This window comes from Cyprinus carpio, chromosome A19, assembly GCF_018340385.1.
Source record: "Cyprinus carpio isolate SPL01 chromosome A19, ASM1834038v1, whole genome shotgun sequence".
Classification (NCBI taxonomy): domain Eukaryota; kingdom Metazoa; phylum Chordata; class Actinopteri; order Cypriniformes; family Cyprinidae; genus Cyprinus; species Cyprinus carpio.
Genome location: NC_056590.1, coordinates 22,344,625 through 22,368,140, shown reverse-complemented (window position 1 = coordinate 22,368,140; position 23,516 = coordinate 22,344,625). Strand labels below are relative to the sequence as shown.

Below are 23,516 nucleotides of genomic sequence, written 5' to 3'. Positions count from 1 at the left end.
GTGACGCATTAACGTCTCATTTCATTGGTCGCTCCGCGTCGTCGTAAATAAAGTGGAAAGAAAACAGACTGGGCCATTATTTAACTGAAGTTATTAAATTAAAGTAAGATTATGACATTATTTACTCAGTCCAATGTTGTTCATTCTCCTTTTTTCTGTTTAACTCAAACATTAAATGTTCACTTTTTAATGTCTTCTATGTTCCACTTACGAAAAGAAAGTCATACAGGAGATAACAAGATATAATTTCCGTTTTAGGTGATAGGACAGAGTGATAGTGAAAAGCTGAAAATGAAGACTTTCATTGTAATACCGAATCATAATAACCAACCCAATTTAGTATAAAATTAAAGTTAAATTCCCATAAATATACCCATGAATAAATAAAAACATGATGAGAGCAACACATGGATTTTATTAAAAATGTCCATAGAACACTTCATAAAATCTATTAAAACGACTTGATCTTTCATTCTAGGCAAGGTCCAGGACTGCCAGGTCCAAGATTTAAAATAAATATGATGGTGTGGAATTGAACAGTCCTTGAACTTTTACATCTCATCTCATTCTCATTCTCCCTCTTAATCTACGATAAAATCATATACTTAGTCCCATGAAAGTGCAATGAAATGTAAGCAATTAAACATATAACAGAGAGACTGGGTTCTGGTGTCACATGGTCATCTGTAGTGTACCAATTATAACATGCTATGACATAATTGAGCGTGGATGGTTGTTGATGCAGATATGTTCTGTGATTGCTTCCAGTGAACTGTACTGATAATATTAAAAAGCATAAAAAGATAAGAGGTGAGAAGGAATTGCACATTTCCTATGAAGCATTACAGCAAAAAAAATGTTTCCTCCATCAGTCGTTCTCTCTTCTATCACACACACAAAAATATTTTCCCCTTTATCGCCGGGAATATCTGTTCTTTAATGCTTTGATAGCCATAGCCATCATTGGGGCAACTTCTGAAAAAGAGTGAGCAGAAAAGTGGTTAAAAACATTCAAACAACCAGTTCAAGCAAATAAATTAGCATAACTTATCAATATTAAATGGTTAACATACAATACAGAAATTTCTATAAAATAAATGACTACAAGGAGTACATGTAGAGATAGATAAACATGTAACAGCAATAACATTTCCTCTTTAAGACTCACTTTTGACCTGCGGTTTGTCTCTGGCACTGTGACCACCAGCACTGCTGGGAGCAGAGGGGCGTGAGGAGGACTCAGGTGGACTGCTTAATGACGAATGATCACCGTCACTGGATTTGCTATGAAAGCTGTAGTTTGTTGCTGGTCTGATCCTGTATATGAAGAATTAGCATCATATTTAAATGGAGTTACATAAAAGAAAAGAAAATCCACCTCTGTTTACTTTTGAGAAACTCAGAAAGCAGACTGTCATGATGAAGAGTCATCTACATGACTAACGACATCTGTGTGACTAATGCAGCATTCACTTACTTGGTAGATGGAGGAGCAGCACTTGTGCTGGGAGAACCATTTTTAGTGCCAAACTTCTCCTGTCTACGGCGGACATCTCGTGGAGGCTTAGCGACAGAGTTGACAAAAGCCATTTTAACCTGCCGCCCTGTTAAAGTGAACAATATAGGGAAACAGTTATCATTGTGAACACCGTTTACTGGATCCTCACCTACCTTTTTTTCGCGGTCACTGAGCTACAATGTTTTCTATGCAATACATTTGATCTAAAAGAGTACTGATTACTGCCTGTATGTACCTTTAGGTTTGTTTGCATGGGCAGAGGTGATGTTCTCCGTGAGCTTGCGCAGATGCTCTTCTCTTTCTTCATGGAGCCGGAGATACAGCTCCCTCCAAGATTCATACTCTTGCCGAGGTTTATGTTTAAAATCCCGCTGGCAGTGTCTCATCCACAGATCATCTGACTCTTCTGTGAAATACTGAGAAGAGATGCTTGAAATTAAAGAGTTGCCTTAAAATGAGCTCTAACTCACCATTCTAATTTCTAATGGGAAAACTTCAAATGCAGCGTTGATCTTGAAATAAGCACGACGACTGAAAATATAAATTAACGTTTAAAAGTCTGGGGTGTGAATTTTTTTTAAATGTTTTTGAAAAAGTATCTTATGCTCATCAACCATGCATGGGAAGTCGTGGCCTAATGGTTAGAGAGTCGGACTCCCAATCGAAGGGTTGTGAGTTCGAGTCTCGGGCCGGCAGGAGTGTGAATTTTTTTTTCTCTCTCCACCTTCAATACCATGACTTAGGTGCCCTTGAGAGTGGAGTCGTAACTCAGAGTTGTGCATGTTGGAAGGATCTTGCGGTGATTTGTATTACTAAATATGTAAATAATATGAGTGTGTGTGTGCACTTCGGATGGGTTAAATGCAGAGCACGAATTCTGAGTATGGGTCATCATACTTGGCTGAATGTCACGTCACTTTTTCACTTTCACTTTCATTTATTTGATCAAAAATATAATAAAACCGACATATTGTGAAATATTACAATTACGGTTTCAAAATCTGTAAAAAAATAAAAATAAAAATAAAAAATTCTGAAAAGAATACAAAGTAGTTCTGTAACAGAACCAGATGAGAGATGCGATGAAAAACTGTGAAATAAATAATTTGCATGTGACTGTGATGACACACTTACTGGATTAGACTGCTCAATCCGATAAAGCTGCTCAGGAGTGCATCTCTCCAGAACCGGTTGCAGAATCTCGAACGGCACTCCACCCACTTCATCAATTGCTAAGAAAATACAAGAAATACCAGTTAAAAGCTGATTCATTTCAGGTGAATTTATACTTAACACTTCAGCCAACCTGAACCATCATGGCATCCTTTACAGATGTGATTTGAACATAGCGATTTAAAGTGCTGTCACTGTCACCCCATTTCTCACACACAGCAAACTGTGACTCTTGAATATGTAGGGTTAAACTGACCCAGTAAATGCAGATTAGGGCTAAACTGTTTAATCAATAATTACCATTATAACAAATGATCAGAGAATAGGAAAACTCACAGTCTATGTTGTTCTGTAGGACTCTGATGCACTGTTCAAACAGAGACATCATTTTCGGCAAATACGTGGTCTTGGACCCAGAGTACACCACCATTTTAGAGTTCAGTCGTCGCCCTGCATAAACACCATCATCTTCCTCATATGACAGCGGGACTGGAGAAGAAAAACATGTTGCTATGAGTCCATGAGGACAGAATCATCGGGATTAATACACTTATTTTGTTTCTTTCAGGTATGTTAGGCAAAAGTCTGATTTAAAGGGTTATAAAACTTAAAAGTGAGTACCTTTGCGTCTCTGGGGGGACAGTGGTGTAAGATCAATGGAGGGCAGTGGTCTGTAGTTGGGCTGGATGGCTGGCAAAGGGATATCAGGCAGAGTGGGAACCACATCCACTACCTGGAGAAATAATAATTAATATCCTTCGACACATGGACAAAGGCTGGTTTCCCATCACCTCGCCTGAGAAACAAGTTCAGCCTCACCTTCCTGCGTTTCTGTGGAACAACAGAAGTGGTCTTTGAGGAAGAGGATGGCTTTGAGTGTTTACTACTGGTCCCATTGGCTTTGCCAGACTTAGTGGAAGCAGAAGGAAGCAAGACGGGAGGCTGAAGGGGTCGCGAGGACTGCTTTTTCTTCTTTTTGCTTGGGGTCGGAGCATCGTATGTGAGAAAGGATTCGAAAGACATAGTTGGAGCCTCAAATGGCTCCTCATCCTCATCCACTGGCTCTGGAACTTCCCTCCGCTCCCTTGATTTTCCTTAGAGACAAAAGCAGGTCCAACTAAAACCTTATACTTATAACAACTCCGTTTTAAGTCATTTACTGGGAGAAAATGTCAAAACAAAAAAATAAGATCAAAAGTAACAGTAAATCCATTTATAATTTTTTACAAAGGATTTCCATTTCAAATAAATGCTGTTGTTTTTTTTACTTTCGATTCATCAAAGAATTGCCTGAAAAATTAAGCAACATAGCTGTTCGGTTATAATAATAAATGCTTCTTGAGCAACAAATCTGCATATTAGAATGATTAGAATGAAAACTGGAGTAATGACTACTGAAAAATTCAGCTTTGCATCACAGGAAATTATTACAAGAGAAAATTATTTTAATTGTAATAACACAATATATATTCGCAATATGACTGTTTTACTGTATTTTTGATCAAATAAATGTGGCCATTGTAAATATAAGAGATTTCTTTAGGGATATTGCTTCTATATTATCTATATATATTATTCTATATATTATTGACTTAAAACAGAAATGTCAACCACAATAAAAGCAGAAATTTTCTTACCATCACTTCCTCCTTTCTTTTCCCTCTTGCTCTCGTGTGGGCTTAAATGTCGGTTGTGTTTAGATTTGTGACTTGTCCCACCCTGTTGCTCTCTGTCGGCTCTATGCATCCTCTCCTCACTGCTGCGGACACCTGTGGGACGATTCTTCCGTCTCTCCTGTTCCTGAATGTCTTGGGAATTGTGCTCTCTGACTGGCACTTTGTGTGGTTTGCTGTGTCTAATGTCATTGCGTGGAGGACTGGGCTCTGGCTCCTCTTCTTGAGGGCTTTCATATTCATCTGACTGATACTCCCTTGCACTGCTGTGCCTGTACTGTGAGCTGTAGTGCTGTGGAGGGGAGGGGGAGTAGTCATGCTGGTATCCCATCTCTTCATGTTGTTCCTCCTCCATAAGGGGAGGTTCATCTGGAGACCGCTCCCGGACTCGTTTGTGCCCTCCAGACTCATTCGTTCGTGAGTGGGAACGCCCTTCCTTTACACTTGGTTTTGATAAACATCAAACATATACTTATTAATCTCTTATTTCACAAGACAACAACTTCACAACCAGGGATCCAAAATAAATACCCGCCAAACTTCTTATCTAAGCAAAAGTCACCAGCAATTTTGCAGCAGATGTTTTGTCAAGAATCTTTCTAAACAGATTTTAAGCATTTATCTCTCCCCTTTGTGGAAAATTACACTATTCTTATTACCTTAAATGGTTAATTGCAATGATGTGAACACTTAATATATCACTTTAAAAAGCGAACCTGTCTGCAGATCTCTCTGGAACCAGTTTTTTCCACTTGGCCACGAGGTTCTTCGCTGCCTCCCCAGCAAACTCATGTTTACGCAGAGAATTCACTGTCTTTCCAATGCCTGTTTCCTGCAAGAATCAAAGAAAACAAACACATTAAAAGCCATAGAACCAATTGCATTTTTAAAAACTGTTAGTTCAAATCAAGAGTAATAATTTAGAACATAAGTAATGTTTTAATCTTACCACCAGGATCTCTACAGTTATAGGAAGCTCCCCCAGCCTTTTGAGAGTTTTCAGCAGCTAGACAGAAGATGAAAGGGAAAAAAAAAAAAAAAAGTTTAATTGACAGTAAGACGTATTTATGGTTGATAAAATTTCCATTAACACTCACCATTGGCAGTTGTGGCAAAATGTTGATTTTGCACCATGACAACAATAATATTGGGAAGAACATTTTGTCAAAATCTTTGTGATCAAATTAAGTTTATCTGCAAACTTTGTTGAAAACTAGACTACTCTTATTACCTAATATCATTTACAATGTATTTAACCTAAATTATACTAAAATATTCCATAACAATTACTACAAAAAAATATTATTCCATAAAAATTACTACAAAAAAAACAGATATGTACTGTGATGCACAAATTATACCCAAATACATATAAGACATAGACCAATCATACATGCATTACATTTAGAAAAAAAAGAAAACTGGCAGTAGCATACACCACGATGTTTACATATTTCAAGGAGTAACTGCCATTTGTACATCAAAAGAAAAAAAAAAGAAAAAACATGACCATGGTGCAATGTCCAAATAACATAATAGTACAGTGTTTTTATTTATTTATTTTTTTGTACATGATGACAACATTGTAAATAAGACTAGTGTCAGGTAACAAAGTTATTAGTTATGTCAAAGATTCACTTTAATGCCAGAACTACCAAAACAAACATTTAAGTGCAATTTCACTTAAGTATCATCGTGGCCTACAGAGGAACATGACCAGAAAGTTGAGCAGTATCTCAAACCCCGCTGAGCTTCCTACCTAGACTACATTCCGAGGCGTGGAATGAAGCATTGCACCTCAGTGTAATAACTACTCAGTTTTGAGGAGGAATCGTGTCTTACATGGAGTAACAGAACCCCTGCTGCATTACTCAGGGCCTGTCTTCAGTTGTCACTGCTATCGTATTAAATCGCTGTGGTTGACATCTCTGATAACGGAGCACACGCTTCTGGGAAAGCTCGATGCCGTTTCTGCTGTCGTAGCGGTATTTCGAGGCATATGAGGAGAAATCTCAATCCGGACTCTTCTATCTAAACCGATCATCCGTTTCACGGTCCGCTGCTCTTGTAATTGTTATACGTGGGGTTTCTGGATAGCAGTGTTGATCGAACCTCAGACTAGACACTCGCCGAAGAGCGTAAAACACAGGCATACACGGTACAAAAGAGGAGACGTAAAGCATTCGCTTCGTCTCGCCGAACAGGTCCCTTACCTTGCGAGGCTCTTGATTCTCTGCGAGCCTTAACCGCAACTTCTCGACTGCTTCCAATATCTCCTCCGCCATGTTTACAGCTGGTGCATGTTGCCCGGAAGCCACAACAGTGGTGTAGTAGGGGCCTGCTGTTGTTTCAGCCTGATGCGAACTTCCGTCACTGCAGACGTAGATTCCGGAAGAACGTCATACTGCTGTTAGAAAGTCATCCTAATCACTTGGCGGAGCTATAATTTCACAGATTACAGCTTTCACTCAAAGATCTCCCCAGAGACATTCTCTGATTTCCCCATATTTTCTCAGACGATGAAAAAATGGAACTGATTACTCTTCAAAACCATTAAGATGATATAAAAGGAGAGCAGAGGGGGCCTTCATTAGATCCAGACAGAGATGACTGGAGAAGGGTGAACAAAACTCATCTATTTTTTTTTTTTCAATTAGAAAAAAGTCATTCAAAAAATACTATTTTACATTTAAATATAAATGGTTTATTAACACATGACCCGAGATCTATTGCTGATCATTGATCATCCTTTTATAGCTCTCTTTATGAATCTAGATTTCATGAAAAGGATACATCTGATTTCTTAGCTAGCCTTATTAATATTAAATCTATAAGTGAAGACAAAAAAGAACTGTGTGATGATTCTATTTGTACAGAGGAGGTTTTACATGCTATTAAGGAACTAAAGTTAAATAAATCCCCTGGTGTGGATGGATTAACTTCTAAATTCTATAAATCTTTTTTTGAAGAACTTGCTCCCTTTCTCTTAAAACTTTTTTCTCAGAGTATAGACCTTGAAAAGCTTGCACCCACCCTCACACAAGGCTTAATTACTTTAATACCCAAGCCTAAAAAAGACACATTATTTTTAGACAATTGGCAACCAATTTGCTTGCTTATTATTGATTATAAAATTTTAGCCTCTGTATATTCTGTTAGAATTAAAAAGACATAAGACTTAATTATTGATGATACACAGTCAGGTTTCATGAGGAACAGACATATTTCAAATAATATTCATTAAGTTTTAGATCTCATTGATCATCCCCACATTTATTCACATAAGAGCTTCATTCTTTTTTAGACTTCCATAAGGAATTTAATACTGTTGAACATTATTTTATTTTCAGGCCTTAAAAAAATTGGTTTTGGTAATTATTTCATTAAGACTATTAAAACTTTATACTTCAATGGAAACTGCTGATTCTATTAAAAAGAGTACTTTTAAGATAACATCATCCCCATTAGCCAATTAGCAGATGATACCATTTTTTCTTAAAAAAAGTTGCAGGGGAAATACCCAAAGCTATTAATATTCATTCATTTGAATCTCAATAACTGTGTATTATTAATCTCTCTTGCAGTGTGATTTACCATCTATTTGTGGTATCCCTATAAAAAATGAAGTCACATATTTAGGTATAAAGATTGTAAAGGATGAAGAGAGAAGATGTGAGCTAAACTTTGATAAGACGAAGAAAATCTTTAATCAGTGGTTACTAAGAGAATTATCTTTGAGGGGGAGAGTTACAAAAGCAGAGGGCATCTCAAGGCTCACATATACAGCTCTTTCTCTAGCAGTCAACAATAATATTTGCAAGACTGTTGATAATATGCTTTTAAATTTTTTATGGGAAAATAAAACCCATTATTTACGAAATATGTGGTTATGAACACAACTGAAAATGGATGAACTTCTTAGATTTTACCACTCTTAATTATACTTTTAAAGTAAACTGGGTCAAACATTTAAAAAAAAAAAAACAAGTAGTATATGGAACAGTATTCCTCATTGTATTTTTTCGCAGATCTTCATTTTCTTTTGCTTTGTAACTACAGCATTTCTAAACTTCCGTTAAAGTTATCCAGTTTTCACAAACAAATGCTTCTCTCCTGGAATTTAATTTATAAACATAATTTCTTACCTAATAGATGTTTTATATAGAATAATAAGCATAATTTATATAAATCTAAAATACTTTTTTTTTTTGAGAATTGGTTTTCTATTGATATAGTTTTGGTGAGCCAATTTTTCAACCAAGAAGGTCTTCTGTTAACTTATTCTGAATTTTTGTCTAAATTTAAAATCCCAGTCACTCCTGAAGAATATGCTGTAGTTATGGATGTTGTCCCCTCTGGGTTAAAAATGCTTTGTAAAAATACATGTCCCCAATCTTCTCTGCAGTCTTTTGATCCTGTTTTTCTTCTTCCTCTGTTAAACACAATAATTGACAGGTTTGGGCCTTTTTTCAAAAGTATGTCGTCTCTAGACCTCCTATTGTAACTTTCTGGAATAGCTGTGTTGATGGTTTGATATCGAATAAAATCTGAAAATTACCTCATAAATATATAATCACAAATAAAGTAAAATAAATTTCTTTCAAACTCATTTATTAATATTACCCCAGTAACTATTTCCTTGTAAACAGATTTAACTGTGATATTGATACACTGTGTACATTTTGTGGTCTACATACAGAAACGTATATTTTATTTATTTTGGAGTTGTCCTTACTCAGCCAATTTTTGGTCAGATTTCTGCTCATTTGTTAGAGATCATATCATGCCCAGCTTTCAACTTTGCTTTGAAAATGTTTTATTTTATTTTTTTTCACTTGCGACACGTCATTCCATAAGGAATATTATTTGATTCATTTATGACTTTTGCTGTCAAAGTTTAGTATACATAAATGCAAGTATGGTGATTATAAACCATTGTTTCTCATTTTGAAATAAGAAGTTCCACAATACCTAAAAACTATTTACAATCTGATAAACTAGAAAGCTGTTAAGTGTATTAATGTATGTAAACATTTCCATGTTTTTTTTTTCCTCTCTATTTTATTGTAATTTTGTATCTCTTTTCTTTGTGTTCACCCCAAGGCTACTGTAAAATGTTTAATTTGAGTGAATCAATAATAAAAAAAAACACATGGTGAAGCCATGATGTGTTTATGTATTGTCAAGCTTTGTATAATTTAGCATTGTGCTTATTTCAGATAATTATTTCTTCAACTAAGAAGACCAAAAAAAAATAGCATTTTTTAAAAGTGATTTAGAATGTATTAAATAGTTTCAATTGTTACATTATTCAAATACAAGGACTCACCTGAACAACATGAGTAAAGCATCTTCTTGGCCAAGGTTGTAAAAAAATGTTTACAGACTAGTGACTGAAGCTGGTTATAGTTATATAAATATAGCCTGTTAAATAATAAGGTTGTAAAAAAATGTTTACAGACTAGTGACTGAAGCTGGTAATATCATGGAAAAGTTCTTTTTTGTGTGTGTAATTTAATTAAAAAAAGCAAACTTTCTCCATAAGATTATTTAAATTATATTTGCAGAGTTTTTTTCGTTTTATTCTTGGTTGGGGAAAATTTAAAATTCAGTATCTCAAAAAAATGTATTATTTTCTCTCAAAGATCAATCAAAAAAAGATTTGAAACTCCAAACTCCTTTTGCACGAATTACTGCTTCAATGCGGCGTGGCATGAAGGCGATCAGCCTGTGGAACTGCTGAGGCGTTACTGAAGCAGCCTTCATGTTTTTTGTATTTTTTTTCTCTTTTTGCACGAATTCCTCGCCAATCAAGCACAATAATATCATGGTCAGCAAACCACTTGGAAGTGGTTTTAGCACTGTGGGCAGGTGCTAAAGTCCTGCTGCAAAATGAAATCAGTATCTCCATAAAGCTTGTCAGCAGATGAAAGCATAAAGTGCTCTAAAATCTCCTGGTAAACGTTTGCATTGACTTTGGACTTGATAAAACACAATGAACACCAGCAGACGTCACGGCACCCCGAATCATCACTGACTTCGGAAACTTCACACTGGACTTTGGATTCTGTGCCTCTCCAGTCTTCCTCCAGACTCCAGACCTTGATTTCCAAATGAAATGCTAAGTTTACTTTCATCTGAAAAGAGGACTGTGGACCACTTAGCAACAGTCCAGTTCTTTTTCTCCTTACCCCAGGTGAGATGCTTTTTATGTTTTTTTCTGGTTGAGGAGTGGCTTGGTTCTAGGAATGTGACAGTTGTAGCCGATTTCCTGAAGACGTCTGAGCGTGGTGACTCTTGATGCACTGACTCTGGCTTCAGTCGACTCCTTGTGAAGCTCTCCCAAGTTCTTGAATCGGCTTTTACTGACAATTTTCCCAAGGCTGTGGTCATCCCTGTTGCTTGTGCACCTTTTCCACACTTTTTACTTCCAGTCAACTTTCTATGAATATATTTCGATACAGCACTCTGTGAACAGCCAGCCCTTTCAGCAATGACCTTCAGTGGCTTACCCTCCTTTTGTCTTCTGAACAACTGTCAAGCTTTCAGCAATGACCTTCAGTGGCTTACCCTCCTTTTGTCTTCTGAACAACTGTCAAGTCAGTAGTCTTTCCATGATATTAAATTTTTATTGTCAAGTCAGTAGTCTTTCCATGATATTACATTTTTATTACATGTACCTGAATATATATATGAGAACGCATACTTATAGGCGATTTCGAATCGTCACAAAAGCTTATCATTTGCATGTGTTTTTAAGCCTTTCTAATTAAAACCTTCAAGAGATTTTAAAGCATTCAAACACAAACAGATGCAAAATAACTCAACTGAGTACTTGTGCGCTGTGTTCGGTGCGCGCAACGAGTCGTGTCTCACATCCCTTGAACACCGAATTGAGTTTTGCCTCTTCTTGTGCTTGTTCTTATGATTGATTGGAAAATTATGTCGAAAAATCTGTGTTTTGCACAGTTTCTTTCTCTTCTTATTTTGTTTGAACGGTTGTTGAAGTCACTACCTGATTGCCTAATCCTAACCCCTCCCCCACCCCTACTCCTAAACCTAGCAATACACACTAGGGGGTAATAATCTCGCGGAGGTCAGAATTGGGCACAACACCATCTTGGCAAGTATCTTCAACAAACTGTTGGTTATAAGACATGTGAACGTAAACAGTTGAGAAAGAAATCGGATGTGTATCATTATATTGGATGCATTGTCTCTTAAAGTGACCGCGCCTAATTAACCAGCTGTTGTCTTTGTCCCCATGATAAATCCAAGAAAATAAAAGAGAGAAAATCACTCACTGCTCTTAACTAAATTACTTTGTAGTTTTAACAAGATTTATTCTATATTTAATTTATACAGTGAAGACTAAGATATTAAACATTTGATTATTCTGTTTTTGTACTTAAATCTTGAAAAAAGTTGAACATTGTTTAATTAGTATTTTTATTATATTTATTTATTTGTGCTATTTACATAATTTCAAACAGGGCCCAAGGGTACAAACACAGGGGCTCCGCAAACCCCAGCTACGGCCCTGGCTGTAACAATAACACAGCTTCTGTGTCCTACGAGGTTGGTGCAAGGAGGACAAGCTGGATAAGGACAGTTGTTGTTTTTCTTTCGGGGGGGGGGGGGGGGGGGTGTTGGGGGGCTGTATATGGAGAAGGTTATGTAGGTGGGGTTGAGGACTGGTAGAATTGTGTTGCAGAGCTGTGGTTGGTTCATCTTTTCCACTAACTCCTGCTGCCAACAGAGCTCTGACAGACAGACAGACAGACAGTGAGAGACCGATTACCAGGGAGAGAAAGAAAACAGTGTGGATTCAAGAACTAGAAGAAAGCGAATGAAAGAACAAGAAAAGACAAAGAAGAAGAGCTGGAAGAGAGCTATAAAGTAGAGGTAAACATTCTGACTGTGCTTCTTCTTTCTTTCGATAATGCATAAGGGCATAATAATACATATACATTAAATTAGACATTGACGTGAATGTTTTAAAAGCAACAGAACATTGCTTACATTTCCAATGCATGAATTAGATTCACCATCTCCTAATTAAAAAGATTTGTAAAAAAAGAAAAGAAAAAAAAAGCTTTCTGGACTAACTATAAGCTCAAATCATGTCACATGCTTACTTCATATAGCCATGTTTCAATTTATGTGAGTTTGCTGAAAACTAAACATCACTTTGGATATGCATCCCTGACATTTCACAATCCAAATGCAGACTTTCTTATCAAAGTGGTGTGGCCTAAATTTAAACAGACCAGTCAGAGTCAAAAACCGAGAATAACATGAAGGCTGTTTCTCACTCTATAAATAACAAGCAGAGCGAGTAGCTTGTTGGAGGTCGGCACGCAAATACTTGGTCAGACTTTCCATAACACATTTAATACTGAAGACAGACAGCCAAGCCTTCAGCTTTTAAGACTGACTTGTAACAGCTGCTTCTTTCCCATCTCCTCTTACCCTCTCATCCACTCGTATCATCTTTCTCTTTATAGAAATGTCCTTGTCCCCCTGCTTACCTCTCGCCTTTTCATATCGAGTATTGTGAAATCTTCTTTACAGCATTAAGAACACAAACCTATCATTTTTCAATTAACCTGAAAGGATCTCCAGATGACTTTCATTGAGCTATCTGGGTCAGATGATTGTACGACCATTACTGAAACTTTCATCAAACTGTAAACCTGTCATTGATTTTTTCCCCCTCAAGCATTTTCCTCTCTGTGCTCTAAATAGCTGCAAATGTGCTGTGGTTTTGTGTGTGTATGTCATAGCCCATGCAGGGTCAGCAGCTGTTGTGGTGTTATTTAAGAGGTGACAGTCGTGTTAGTGCTTTATAACATTATGTTGCAACACTCCTGAAATCATTTAAACATCCGCAGAAAACTATGGATCCGATCCAAATTAAAGTATCACGAAATCATGGCAGGCAACATATAATTTAGATATCTAATGTATCATCAAGAAAGAAATATAGCTCATATTAAGACTAAATGCACCAAATTTTATTATTCTAAGATATTTACGATCGGTGGTCTTTACATATGGTAAATTTTGCCATTAGGGTCCACCTAGGAATAAAAGTATTCTGACTGGGAAAAAACAACTGTGAAGATGGAAATAAACACTGAAAGGTTTGCACAATATAAAATGCCTAAAATGTTACAAAGTACAAAAAAGTTGGCCATTTTATTTAAAGCAAATGTTAAAAATGCCATTTCTTCTCTCATTTCCATCACAGAATGTTATTATATATGTATATATGTTATTGTATATATTTATATAAGCTAAAATCATTGTTGCTTTTGCTGTCATAAACATTTGCTTTCCTAACATTCAGGCTTTTATGTCATTACATTGGTTGGAACCTAAGAAACAAATGTAGGGAAAAAATTTTTTTAAAGGTATTTTATTAAAATGCTATGTCATTTGTAGAGGACGCCGGGACTAAGTTATTAAAAAAATAAAATAAAAAATAAAATAAAAAAAATTGACATGAAAATGTATGAATAGGCAAAAACAATGATTAATTATTTTCAGTCACCAGTTTTTTTTTTAACCAGACTTTGTTCAAAGATGATTCTCAAATGTTATGAAAGATGTAACAGAGTGATTTTATATACTATTTTACCTAATCCAGTATGTCCATAAACTGATATTCCCATTTTATGCAATGTATCTATACACTGCATATAATTTGCATATAAATGTGTTCTTAAGGCAAACCATAATGAAAAAAGTAATAATGGGAGTAATAACTTGCCAATATTTTTGTAAGAATATCTCATATTTCATAGGAATATTAATCTATAATTTCTTTCCCTATTGACTTCTGTTTCCCCAAAATGCCTTATTAACATGACGTTTGTCCTCTACAGAAGACATGTATAAAATAAAGCCTTGTTTCATAACAAAAACTCATATTCTGTTTTGAAACCCCATGACATTTTTCTGAGATGTTTATTTAAAACAATTAGAAAATCAGCCAGATTTAAATGATAATTACAAAATATTATCATATTTTCCTAAGAGTGCTAAATTTGATCATTCAGTCATTTTTAAAGAACAAGGAGAGGGAGCTTATGATCAAACCTCCAAACATTTGATATCTATAAAACCCTGACTGTGCTCTATACAGAGCATCCAGTATTAAATCTGTGGCATTTATAGTCTCAATGAAATTGACTAAAATATAATGTCCTCTACAGAGGACAAAGTCTATGCCTGTTATTATTTTTTCTTTTTAAATTAGACCCTTGAACACCTGTTGATAACATTCAAGCAGCAGCCCTTTGTGTATCTATGTCCTTGGTGAAAAAGGTTGTCATGGTAAATTGGTGGATTCACGTTACACCACAACTGAGTCATATCCATGCGTTTCCTCTTGAATGAAAACAACTGCATTTGATTTTGAGAACACTGATAAACCTTTGTGTTGTGGCACAGACTGAAGGTTTTTTAAGGTGAGATGGGGGTGAGAGAGAGGGCAGGAAGGGAATGATGCCAGTGTGAGGGTAATTTAAGCAGCACAGCCCCTGCTATTCTTCTTATGTGGCTTTAGAATATTTTTAGAAGAGGTGTAAGGACATCTGTTTACCACAGTTCAATCATGCTTGTTTGTTTGTTTGTTTATGAGGAGGTCTGCTTTGGTCTGGTTTTGCAAGCTTAACAAACCAATCTTCTCTCTGAGTCTGAAACCATACAAATTTTCAATGAGATGATTACAAACAACCTGGGCAAAAATAATAATTCATATGCTGCGATCTGTAATAAGCTATGTGGCTAAATATTTGTGTCTGGTAGTTGTGCATGTATATTTAACAATAACAGCTGCCAAATGGGAGGGGATTACTGAGATAAGAATAAACACATTCTCTTCTACATGCTGAATCATGTAATAAGAGTCAGATGTCAATGCAAATGTACATTACATCCATGATTTAATCTAGTAACAAAACTACACATAGTGTTCTGTAAGGTTTTTATGTGTTTATATCAACAGAGAGAGTATGGAATATACTTTTAAAAATCCTTTTAATTTGGAATACAAAAATATGCATGTTACTTGCAAACTAACTTGCTTATAATAAATTATAACCGTGGCTATCCTTTTTGGAAACTCCCCCTACGAGACCACATGCACCTGTCAATCAGCCTTATATCCTCCCACTGTAAAAAAGTGAGATGATATCAAGTGTAAACCCATCCATGTTGACCATGATATTATGAAGCATATGATATTTATTGAACTCATACGTACTGTATGTTTAATCTGTTTCTTTTCAGGTGGTGTGCGCTGACGTGGATCAATCACACTCCTCAACTGTTAGTTTGCAAGTGTAGTGCGTCTGTCTGTCCATATCTTGGTTAATCTGTGCTTTTGTGATTCAAAATCAGCCTGGTAGTAAAAACCTTTAAAGAAACACAAATAAATAAATAAATAAAACTTAACCTGACTGATAAAAAGCTATCATCTAACAAGCCTACATATTACAATGGCTCCCAAGAAGAAGTCACCCCGGCCTAAGAAGTCCATTCCTGAACCAACAACAGTTGAGAGTGGAGTAGTTGTCCCAGAGCCTAGTGTTAAGAAACTTGAGCTTCCTTTTAATGTTGAGCAGCTGAACCGGCTCAATGGGGTGCCCTTGCCACCCCCTGTGATTAAACCTGGGGAGAAAGGTTTTGGCCTGGGCAGTGAGCTCACCCGCCCCCTGCATGGATCCGCTTTGCTGGAGGAGCTGAGCCGCATGAGACAGGAACGATTCCTCACTGACATGGAAATAGCCTGCAAAACCAAGGCATTCGATGTTCACAAGCTAGTAATTTCCTCAGTCAGCCAGTATCTTCGTGAAGTCCTGGCAAAGGACCCTGGACTCAAACGGCTGGAACTTCCTACCCTCTCACCTCTCGGTAAGCGTTAAAAGATATTACCTTGCTCTGAGGTTTTCACTTGTGCGGCTGGAGACCCACTGTCCTGCAGAGTTTAGCTCCAACTCTCATCAAACACACCTGAAGCAACCATTCAGGACAATTCTGGTTCTGATCCTGAATCAGGCAGGTGGGTTGGAGCAGGTTAGAACTAAAATTTGTAGGATAGTATGTCTCCAGGAGCAGGGTTGAAGACCACTGACCTAGCTGCATTTCTTAAAGTTCCCCAATCTTTTGAGTGACCCAAGCAATTGGAATCATGCCTGAAGTTATAGTTAAGCCATAAATATTAAAACACCATAACATATATGTGTTATATTTTTCCTCAGGACTTGCCAATGTGATTACGTTTGCTTACCTGGGCCGTGTGCACATGTCCCTGTACACCATTGGCTGCACTGTGTCTGCAGCCAGCACCCTACAAATCCCTCATCTTCTCCAGATGTGCATGGACTTCCTGATGGCTGAGCTGAATGTGCACACCTGTGTGTACGTGTGGAATATTGGCGCTGCATATGGCCTGATGCCTGTCCGCGAGGCTGCCCGGCGCTACATTCTGGAGAATTTTGCCCAGTTTTCTGAGACAACCCAATTCAACCAACTCACCCTGGAACAGATCACATCTTTCCTCCAAGATGACAACCTAGCTCTTCCTTCAGAGGTCACCACCTTTCAGGTCAGTGTAAGGAAAGAAGAATGGAAGGGCAAGAGGAATAGAGGTTTTGCAAAAACTTAGGAAATCCTATTTATACATTGACCCAAATGCTGAATTTGTTTGCAAACACAGCACATACTGTAAAAAGAGCTAGAGTCGTGAGAAGTTTATAAATATGTACAGGATGAACACTATTTATAAAGTAGACTGAATTAGATACTAAACGTAGATCACTCACTTTAACTTTTCTTGGAACCTAGATTGCAATGAGGTGGTTAGACTTTGACCCAAAGAGGCAAGAACATGCTGCAGATCTGCTGTCTCATGTGCGCTTTGAGACCATCCCTGCCAATGACCTGGTTAGTGAGATCCAGCCAGTGGCGCGTATGATGCTAGATCCTCGGTGTCATCGTCTTCTGGTGGATGCCATGAACTACCATTTGCTGCCCTACCAGCAGAACACATTGCAGTCACGGCACACAAAGGTCCGCGGAAGCCAGAATGCTCTTCTAACCATTGGGGGTCGTCCTTCACTAACTGAGCGTGCCCTAAGTCGAGAGGTATGTATTGAAGAAATGTACATGTAATACTCTTGATTTATTGCTGTCCAGTTCTACTCCTGGAGGAGCACCTTTCAGCAGAGTTTACCTCCTGAACCAACACACCAGCCTCAAAGTTTCTAATCCTGAATACCTTGGCTAGGTGTTTCTGGTTTAATTAGGGTTGGAGTCAAACTGTGTGTGCACAAATGTGGTCCTCCAGGAGCAGGACTAAACTCCCTGCTCTGTCCGCATAAGGAAATTAATTTTTGATTGCTCACTTACCTGTTTTACTGTGCAAAGGTGCTTTGGAGAGATCCGCGAGAGGGAATGGCTACATGGCGTCATCTTACTCAGCTTCCAGCAAAGAGTTTCAACCAGTGCGTGGCTGTGATGGATGGATTCCTGTATGTGGCAGGAGGAGAAGATCAAAATGATGCCCGAAACCAAGCTAAACATGCTGTTGGCACCCTTAGCAGGTATGTTTTAATAAATAATTTAGTCATCTGTAGATTCTATCAATCAGTCTAAAACTGGGGTGGTCAAATCTTGCTCCTGGACTCCCACCTTCATGTAGAGGTTAGTCCCAAACCTATTTAAACACAACTAGCTCGTCAAGGGCTTCAGGATTATTAGGTGGCTTCAGGCATGTTGTCACTCTGCAGGAATGTAGCCCTCCAAGAACAGGATTGGATACCCCTAGTCTAAAATTTTATACACAGATTTGACTGCATTACCTTCTGATCCTCAGATACGATCCTCGCTTCAACACTTGGCTGCATCTTACCAGCATGCGCCAACGACGTACCCATTTCAGTTTGGTGGCCACTGGTGGACGGCTGTATGCTATTGGTGGCCGCAACACTGAAGGCCTCTTGGCCACCATTGAGAGCTACCAGCCCTCTACCAACACTTGGCAACTCCGTACTCCAATGGATATGCCACGATGCTGCCATGCTAGTGCCGTCCTACCGTCGGGAGACATCTTGGTGACTGGTGGGTATGTTAACTGCGCTTACTCTCGCTCTGTCATTTGTTATAGCATTGACAGTGACACTTGGAGCGAGCAGGGAGAGTTGGAAACACCTCGTGGCTGGCACTGCTCTGCAACAGTAGTTGACAAGGTGTACGTGGTAGGAGGTAGCCAACTTGGTCCCGGCGGAGTCCGCATTGATGTGATGACCATGGAGGTCTTCAACCCTGAGAGCAAGGAGTGGACCAGAGCTGCCACCCTGCCCCTGGGAGTGAGCACAGCTGGTATGTCTCCACTGGGAGATCATCTGTACCTGCTAGGCGGATGGAATGAAGCAGAGAAACGTTACAAGTCAGTAGTCCAACGCTACGACCCAGGCACTGACAGCTGGTCAACAGTGGAAGACCTGCCGGAACCCATTGTGGGGGTGTCCTGCTGTGCCCTTCCCTTGCCCCCACGTCACACATCCCGCAGACACCGGAACACACCTTCCAATGAAGATCAGAGCAGTGTGACACAGCATAACTCTGCATGAGAAAGAAAAGCTGGGGGAAAACAAAGAGCAAGAAAGAAACCGGTGAAAGGAGAGATTGTTGAGTGTAAGAGAGAGAGAGAGAGACGTATTGGTGAAATGGAAATTTAAAGAGTAGAATGTAAAAAGAACAACAGCATGAAGGGAAAAGCACAGAAGTCTTTGTTTTTTAAAACTTGTTCTTAAACTCCAAAGATGCATTAAGTATACAGGGAGTTCAAAGACGAGGTACTACCTAGGGCCCATATAAAGAATGTGAAAGGTACATTTCACAAGAGCCTCTGCAGTGCAAGGAATTTAGAGGTATTTTCTTATGAGTTTCTATAAATGAGTTTTAGAAATTGAGCTATACAGTTTTATTGAAAATACCATTTTGGATTATCAGCAAGCTAATTTAGTAGTACTGAATTAAGTAATATCAGTTTATTTATTTCTCGCATTATTTATTGTTTTTATTTATTATAAGTTTATCGATTTTCTCTTAACCAAACCCAATAACTGCAAAAGTTTTTCAGGTCTACTTAAATTTCTTATATGCAAAGAGGTGCAATGCAAAAGTCAATACCCACCTCAGACACACAATTGGGCACCAAACTATTGATATTGCCCACCAAAGAATGTGCATAATGCCACACATATTAACCAACATTTTTAGACTGGTTATGAATAAAAAATAAATAAAAAAAACATTTCCTGTTTAACCCCTTTATGTATTTAAGTTATATTAAAGGGTCTTTATTTGACTGTGTAGAGAACACCTATAAACAGTATAAAACAAAACCCTTTAAAAGAACCAGTAAAAATACCCAACAAAATGTCAACAATTGAATACATGGCCAAATGGAAATAAATGCATAATCTGGAAAATGTAGCAGATTAGAGCCTTGACTGAAGTGTTGTCTGGTAAATAGATCTCTGGGATTTCATTGAATAAAACTTGTTAAAAATAAGTGACATTGCTCTTTTTTCTTTGCCATATTCACTGCAACAAACCACAAACAAGCCCTCAATAGTCAGAAACTAGTCTTGGTAATGAAATGCAGGCACTTCAAAAAACATTTATAAGCACCACACAAGTCTCTAGATTTAAAAAGGTCACACCCAAGGCTATTAAGAAGTGAAACTCTTCCTACAATTTGTACCACCTAAGTTACTACAGCTGACATTTCGGTTTTAAAATGACTTACTAAAAAGTCAACAAACAAGTCATTTCATATACTTCATTGATTTATTAACATGCGACACTAATACAAACTATGTGTTTGTGTTGTACTTCAAAAAATAAAGACACATGGACAGCATCATATTTGGGCTTTTCTTTTATTTGTTTTTAATTTTAGATTGTAATTGGGGGTCGGGGGGGTGGTTGTTTACTTTACTTGGGAGGGTGGTTGATTCATTCTTAATGAAAGACAAAGTGTGTGTAATTTATTTAAGGTACATAAAAAACAAGTACAATATCCACTCAAATACAGTCTATGTTTACAGAAACATTTTAAATGCCTTGGAAAATGCTTTAAAAAAAAAAATGTTCACCAATATTACAGTTCCCATAGTTTAACAATAATACAATTCATCATTTAAAACGATACTCTAAATACAAAAAAAATAGCATGTCTCAATATTAAATCGACCAGTGCAAAAAGGAGGTCTGTCTAACATTAAATCAGTTTTAAAATTTAAGGAGAAGACCAGTACACTGTGTGAGGCGGCAAACAAGGCCAGCAGCTGTGCTAGCTACATTTTCATACATTTGCTTGAACATAAACTGTTTGGGAACTGAATCAACACAAGTATCAGCTATTTAAACACACCTTCTGTTGGAACCAGCGCATTGCCTCCTCTTTGCAGATACGGTGCTTGGCGCCGATGCGGCCCTGCTTCCTTTTCTTGTCAGCAATGCTGAAACCAGGTCTGCCAAGAACCTACAGTAAACAGATTAGGACTGGTTATTCATAATTGCCCAAATAACCATGAAATTACAGATTAAGGTTAAAAGATGTGATTGCTTTCATCTTTACTGCACCACAACCAATACACATTAGTAAAATGTTATAATATGGACAGTTTCAGACTTTATTATTGGCTGAGCTTATTACATCAGTATTGCTGTACAACTGCATCTGTGTGTTGCACGAGAACCATTCTGCCACACACTGGTCAAGAACTATATGGACCCTTTATTAATCATCAATAAATGACTACATTTGTGTTACTGTTTTCCGTACTCTGCTCCATGTTAGCTGTTCTAAAATCACTGTACCCCATGGCTTCTTGAGGCCTACTGCATTAACTTTTGATTTCAGACAGCCTAAAACATATCAGGAAGAGAAAAGCCCATCCTAAAAATTGAAACCACCTACAGTAGAATTGGTATTTTGGTTTTAAAATGGATTTTCATTTGAGCAAGTGTAGTGGCAGAATAAAATGCATAAGTCAAACTACAACTCCTTAATCCACAGGAAATGAATAAATAACAACAAGGTTCAGCAGCTGTAATGTAAATATATGCATAAATGTGATCCTTTTGGATCAATAAAATGCAACTCACCACATAAAAGTCCAAGCCGTAGATTCCAATGCTTGGGTCGTACTTGATGCCCAAATCAATGTGTTCCTGGATGCCAAAGCCGAAGTTTCCTGTGTCTGAGAAGTTGTTCTTTCTCAACTCGTACTCACGCACCTGCACAAAAAAAAAAAATTTAATTTGCTTACAAACAATACAACAACCATGAACAAAACATGACATTTAAAGAACCCACTATGAACAACGAGTGAGATATAGCCCTGGCTGATTTTAGCACACCAAATCTAAGTCGTCCATTTTTATAAACACATTCCTCTCACCTTCAGTCCCTTCTCCAGAATTTCCTCAGCCTTGGCTCCACGGACAGTACAGTGGACTGCGATCTTTTCATTTCTACGGATACCAAAGGATCGCACAGTGTAGCGGGCTGGTGGGAGACATTTTCACTTAATGCACGGCACAACTTCACAAACACCAATGAATTTAAATCCACAGTCATGAAATGTAGCAGAGTGCAATCATTTAAAACCACTAGCAAGAAGTAAAAAGATCCACCTACCCTTGGAGAAGACAGGAGTCTGGCCTGTCAGCTGCTCCAGCACCTTGGCAGCACGGGTCAGTCTGTCACCACTCTCACCCACACAGATGTTCAGGCACAGCTTGCGGATGCGCAGCTCCCTCATGGGGTTCTCCTTCTTCTCACCCTGGTCCTGTGTAACCACATACAGCCCAATAATTAGCTGTCAGGAAAGGTGTTTCTTAAACTTCACCAGCTCTCTCAATTTCATGCTAAAGCTGTACCAAAAATAAAACCACAGCTCTTAAAAATGAGGTGCTAAGAGAATACTACATATGGCCACGGATCCGAACCAACCGTGCCGGACACATTCACCGTTTGGAAAGCCACTAGTATGGCAATACAAGCCACAAACTATCAATACTGAACACTACAGACAACGGAGATGCCGTTTATTCATCCGGTACATGTAGTAGTGAAAGCACATAAGTAACTTTAAGCTAGTCGGTGACGTGCCGTCTCAGCTATACAGCACACTCTAAAGTTAACGCCGATATCCGCCGCATCAGATCATTCTGGCCACAAATACTGCCCTCATTCTGTATTTCACAGCAACAGGGACTGATAAAGGTGTGCTTCACGTGATTATTGCATGCAAACAAGCAGATGTTTGTTGATTTTAATGATACTCCTTCATGGTCACAATTTCTGCTCTACTCACCGCCATGTTTGATCACTTAGAAGAGGACGATATACTTCCGGCGCAGAGCATTTATGCTGCGTCTTAAGTCCACAGAACTACACTGCCCAGCATGCTTTGCGCTGAGGGACGAAGTTCCGGTTATTTTTAAAGTCTCCAATTGGAGTCCAAGAAGAGATTTGATATATGAGACGCTTATAAGTTTGCGTAGAGTTCAGAATATAAGTCAACAAGTTGGTGAAGGGAAAATAGTTTTCAGTAACTGGAGAGAAGATACAATTTTCAATCGACTCATAATAGGAAATTCTGATTTAAATCAACATTGTTCATAATAAGGAAACATTAAACAGAATTATGTAATCCTTTGGTCAAGCATTTACTAACTAGGGAAAGAGAAGAGTTATTCAGAAATAGCCTACAAGTTGAATCAATATCACTCTATCAAATCCATTGTACTGTGCCTTGGGACAGTCAAAATGCAAAGTTAGATACTTAAATATTTAGAGTAACAAATGAACAAACATTAAACTTAAAAAAAATAACAAAAATTAAACATGTCACTACCATGACTAAGGTCTAAATTGTTAAGACAGGTTTATGAAATCAGACTTCAGTCCAGTTCACATATGTTGTCTGTTCTCTGATTTAATGAAGAGTTCATAATATTACTATATTTAAGTACTATATGTAGTCCTACTACAAAACTGCACTATCATAAAGTTATTTCTTATTATTATTATTTTGAATTTATTTTTATTTTATTGTTTG

The 23,516-nt window shown here is 37.7% G+C and overlaps 3 protein-coding genes across 4 annotated transcripts; 1 reads left to right on the top strand and 2 right to left on the bottom strand.

Annotated features, from left to right (window-relative positions):
- Nucleotides 1-395: 395 nt before the first annotated feature.
- Nucleotides 396-11,255, bottom strand: LOC109111734 (elongin-A-like). 2 transcript variants are annotated; one of them, XM_042777083.1, is made up of 13 exons: nt 11,194-11,255; nt 6,579-6,738; nt 5,315-5,371; nt 5,082-5,197; nt 4,330-4,814; nt 3,512-3,786; nt 3,314-3,425; nt 3,029-3,181; nt 2,654-2,751; nt 1,755-1,935; nt 1,478-1,604; nt 1,165-1,317; nt 396-975 (listed from the first exon to the last, which is right to left on the bottom strand). In XM_042777083.1, exons 2-13 carry the CDS (start codon nt 6,648-6,650, stop codon nt 888-890), a joined length of 1,917 nt encoding a protein of 638 aa, XP_042633017.1. In that variant the 5' UTR covers nt 6,651-6,738; nt 11,194-11,255; the 3' UTR covers nt 396-887. The 2 variants fall into 2 exon arrangements, with proteins under 2 accessions (XP_042633017.1, XP_018980269.2); XM_019124724.2 differs by lacking the exon at nt 11,194-11,255 and having other exon boundaries at nt 1,169-1,317; nt 6,579-6,786.
- Nucleotides 11,256-12,096: 841 nt separating this feature from the next.
- LOC109111733 (kelch-like protein 31) lies at nt 12,097-19,954 on the top strand. Its single transcript, XM_042777082.1, has 6 exons — nt 12,097-12,270; nt 15,664-16,287; nt 16,635-16,981; nt 17,221-17,520; nt 17,803-17,978; nt 18,251-19,954. The coding sequence occupies exons 2-6, from the start codon at nt 15,873-15,875 to the stop codon at nt 19,005-19,007; spliced, it is 1,995 nt and encodes a 664-aa protein (XP_042633016.1). The 5' UTR covers nt 12,097-12,270; nt 15,664-15,872; the 3' UTR covers nt 19,008-19,954.
- Nucleotides 19,955-20,778: 824 nt separating this feature from the next.
- Nucleotides 20,779-22,867, bottom strand: LOC122148835 (60S ribosomal protein L11-like). Its single transcript, XM_042777081.1, has 5 exons — nt 22,770-22,867; nt 22,091-22,241; nt 21,852-21,958; nt 21,556-21,687; nt 20,779-20,929 (listed from the first exon to the last, which is right to left on the bottom strand). Exons 1-5 carry the CDS (start codon nt 22,773-22,775, stop codon nt 20,801-20,803), a joined length of 525 nt encoding a protein of 174 aa, XP_042633015.1. The 5' UTR covers nt 22,776-22,867; the 3' UTR covers nt 20,779-20,800.
- Nucleotides 22,868-23,516: the final 649 nt, after the last annotated feature.

Bases quoted from the DNA above. Each gene is read 5' to 3' on its own strand.
- LOC122148835 (XM_042777081.1), bottom strand. The intron at 21,959-22,090 runs GTAGGTGGATCT...GTCTCCCACCAG, and splicing joins GACTCCTGTCTTCTCCAAGG to CCCGCTACACTGTGCGATCC. The intron at 20,930-21,555 runs GTGAGTTGCATT...TGTTTACTGTAG, and splicing joins ACGGCTTGGACTTTTATGTG to GTTCTTGGCAGACCTGGTTT.
- LOC109111734 (XM_042777083.1), bottom strand. From the start codon at position 6,650: ATGGCGGAGGAGATATTGGAAGCAGTCGAGAAGTTGCGGTTAAGGCTC. The intron at 3,182-3,313 runs GTACTCACTTTT...TTTCTTCTCCAG, and splicing joins GTCCCCCCAGAGACGCAAAG to TCCCGCTGTCATATGAGGAA. The intron at 1,936-2,653 runs GTAAGTGTGTCA...ATCTCTTCTCAG, and splicing joins GGATTGAGCAGTCTAATCCA to TATTTCACAGAAGAGTCAGA.
- LOC109111733 (XM_042777082.1), top strand. From the start codon at position 15,873: ATGGCTCCCAAGAAGAAGTCACCCCGGCCTAAGAAGTCCATTCCTGAA. The intron at 16,982-17,220 runs GTCAGTGTAAGG...CTTGGAACCTAG, and splicing joins CAGAGGTCACCACCTTTCAG to ATTGCAATGAGGTGGTTAGA. The intron at 17,979-18,250 runs GTATGTTTTAAT...TCTGATCCTCAG, and splicing joins GCTGTTGGCACCCTTAGCAG to ATACGATCCTCGCTTCAACA.